This window comes from Rhea americana, unplaced genomic scaffold (assembly GCF_003343005.1).
Source record: "Rhea americana isolate MKP2758 unplaced genomic scaffold, rheAme1 scaffold_562, whole genome shotgun sequence".
NCBI lineage: Eukaryota > Metazoa > Chordata > Aves > Rheiformes > Rheidae > Rhea > Rhea americana.
In genome coordinates this window covers 59942-62807 of record NW_028186715.1, presented here as the reverse complement: position 1 = coordinate 62807, position 2866 = coordinate 59942, and the positions used below count along the sequence as shown (strand labels likewise).

Here is a 2866-nt window from a genome sequence, read left to right as displayed (position 1 = left end):
TTCACCTCTGACATCTGAAGACTTCAAAATTGGGTCCTGCAGCGACCACACAGAAGAGCCTGTGATCTCTGTGCACACGCACAACATACCCCTGTGCACACATGCACGCRTAGAGGATATTTATTTATTTATTTATTTTATATGCATCCTACCATTTTATTTACCCTATTTATTTTGAAAACTGTCGCTCACCTGACAAGTTCTCTCGGGGAAGGGAAGAATTGTGAAATTCCCTCGCAGACACTGTGTGTGATGAGGAGGAGGAGGAGGAGAGTAACCAGTGGTTTACTGTGAGCCAGAGACTTTCCTTAAATTAGAGTGGTTCTGCTTCAGCAACGTGCCCAGCTCTGTCCTCCTGAAGTACCGTTTCTCTGTAGTGTCCATCCATCTGTCTGTCCRCGTCATATTCTCCAGAAATGATGCTCAATTCAGACCAGACGGAGATTGACCTGCCACCAACACACTCAGAGTCTGAGTCCGTCTTCAGCGACTGCGGTGGCGGCGGTGGCCGTTCAGGCAGCATGGAGGACGCCAACAGCATTGGCTTGTGTGGTCAGTCCCGAATAGCCGAGCCAGGCGAGGCAATGAAGAAAGACCTGCAGCACCTGAGCCGGGAGGAACGTCGGCGCCGGCGGCGTGCCACAGCCAAATACCGGACAGCCCATGCCACGCGGGAACGCATCCGTGTTGAGGCCTTCAACATGGCCTTTGCGGAGCTGCGGAAGCTGCTACCCACCTTGCCGCCAGACAAGAAGCTCTCCAAGATTGAGATCCTCCGCCTGGCCATCTGCTACATCTCCTACCTGAACCATGTGCTGGATGTCTGAACTGCCCAGCCTGTGTCCGTCTGTCTGTCTGCCACATCTCCTACCTGAACATTGTGCTGGACATCTGAGCCATGAGCTCAAGTCCATCTGTCCATCTACTACCTGAACCACATGTTGGGCATCCAATATGCTGTGCCTGTGTTCATCCATCTGTTCAAATGGACAAAGTCTCCATCTGTCTGCTACACCCCCTATCTGAACTGCGTTCTGTATTTCCACACCACCAAGCCCATGTCTGTCTGCCTTTCCATCCAGCCTCAGTAAGGGGCTGGATGTTTGGTCCGTCGGCCCAGCATCTCTCTCTGTCCTGCTAGATGAAGCCTGTGTTGGTCATGTATACTACACACTTCTTTCCATCCTTCTGCTGCAAGTCCTACTGAAGCTTGCCTACAGGATCTGAGCCCACATCCATCGTTCTGCTGCCTGACCCACATTGTGAGCCACTGAGCCCAAATTTTTTTGTGTTACCTCTTTTATCTGAGCCACAAACTGGATCTGAGAAACACTGCAGCACCAAGTAGCACCACTGCAGCACTTGGGGTCTCATCCATCCAGCCATCTGCACCTTCTGCCCCCAGCCACTCCACCAGCATAGCCTGTCTTGGCATTTTGTCTGCTTATGTTCTGCCCCGGCATCATGTGCTGGACACTTGAGTGCTCATGCATTGGACCATCCTGTCGCACTAGACCTCTCTCCACAGAGGGAGCAAAGCCCAGGAGCATCCTTGAGCACAGATCAGGTTATCTGGGTTTTCCCTGGCTTTTCTTGTACCAAAAGGAAGCACAAAGTGTGTTGCAGAAAAGGCAGAGTTGCAGACTCAGGGCAGGACCTGGTCAACACTTTCCATCGATGACAAAGCAGCAGGACAGCAGAGAGAAGGGCACCTGCTTGCTTTCCCATCTGGAAGGTGCCAGCCACGTCCTCCCTCGAGCTGTGCTGGCCCCACTGCCACACAAGGGAGGTTTCGGTGTCTGGCTGGAGCTGCAGTGCACCCTGGGGTCTGGCCAAACCCCTCCGTTGCATGTCCATCTCTCAAAACTCCTGCTTTGGGAATGTCGGTGGGAGTTTGCTCCTGCAGAGCCGTGTGTTCAAGGCTTCGCTGTCTGTCTCTCCTTTGCATTAGTGCAAAATGAGTGTGAAATTCCACTGGCCAGACCCTTTAGCTGGTCCCTTTGCACCAAGAGATGTGACCACTGCAGGGCACTGGAACTGACTGATGCCACTTTCCATCTCTTCCTGCTCTTCCTCTGTCTCCCCAGTTTGGTGCTCATAGTTAGAAAAGTTGGGCTGGGATCAAAAGCGCTGCTCACACCCCAGCACAGGGGGACATCAATGACCAGTCTCCCAGCACCCTGGTCGTGTCCCCCTGCAGCACAGCTGGGCTGCTGGGGCTCTTGTGCAAAGGGGCTTCACCTTGGGATGCCAGGGTGCTGCAGACCCCTCCGTTCACACCAGTACAGCACTGGTGCAGCGTGACCTTGCATGCTGCACGCTCTGCTGGGGTAAACTGCACTTTACCTGCTGCTCGCGGATGTAGTGGCAGTGAGGTCGAAAAGGGAAGGAACCAGGCGAGTCCCGCAGCAGCCCCTTGCCTGGGTCCTGGCACTGGGTTTCTCCCCACCAGTCTCTATGACACAAACCAGCACTTTGGGAGAAGGAGGGAAGTGAGAAGGAAAAGCAGATCCAAGCAGCCTCTTCTCCAGGAAGGGTGCACYGAGACTGGTGGAAGCTTGTTGCAAGAGCGAATGTTTTGCCTCATGTTTTTGTTTTAAGAGTTAATTTTGCACTGGCAGTGGCAAGAGCACGGCGCCCAGGGTGGGGAACCAGGACTGCGCAGAAGTCACTCGTGGTGCTAAATGCCGGTGCTCTGGGCCAGGAGCAGAGACGCAGCCTGGTCTGTCGGGAGCTGAGCTGGGGCTGCTCCTCTGTGAACCTGGCAGCATGACAGGCAGTGTTCGAGCCAGGGTCTGGGGCAGGTGGACTTCAGTGGGCCAGAGGCRAAATGTTTGGGATAAGAGGGCCAGTGCCACGTCCGGGA

The 2866-nt window shown here is 54.3% G+C and overlaps 1 protein-coding gene across 1 annotated transcript; it reads left to right on the top strand.

Moving 5' to 3' along the window:
• Nucleotides 1–416: 416 nt before the first annotated feature.
• On the top strand, nt 417–827 carry NHLH1 (nescient helix-loop-helix 1). The gene has a single exon (XM_085318931.1). It carries the CDS (start codon nt 417–419, stop codon nt 825–827), a length of 411 nt encoding a protein of 136 aa, XP_085175057.1.
• Nucleotides 828–2866: the final 2039 nt, after the last annotated feature.

Bases quoted from the DNA above. Each gene is read 5' to 3' on its own strand.
- NHLH1 (XM_085318931.1), top strand. From the start codon at position 417: ATGATGCTCAATTCAGACCAGACGGAGATTGACCTGCCACCAACACAC.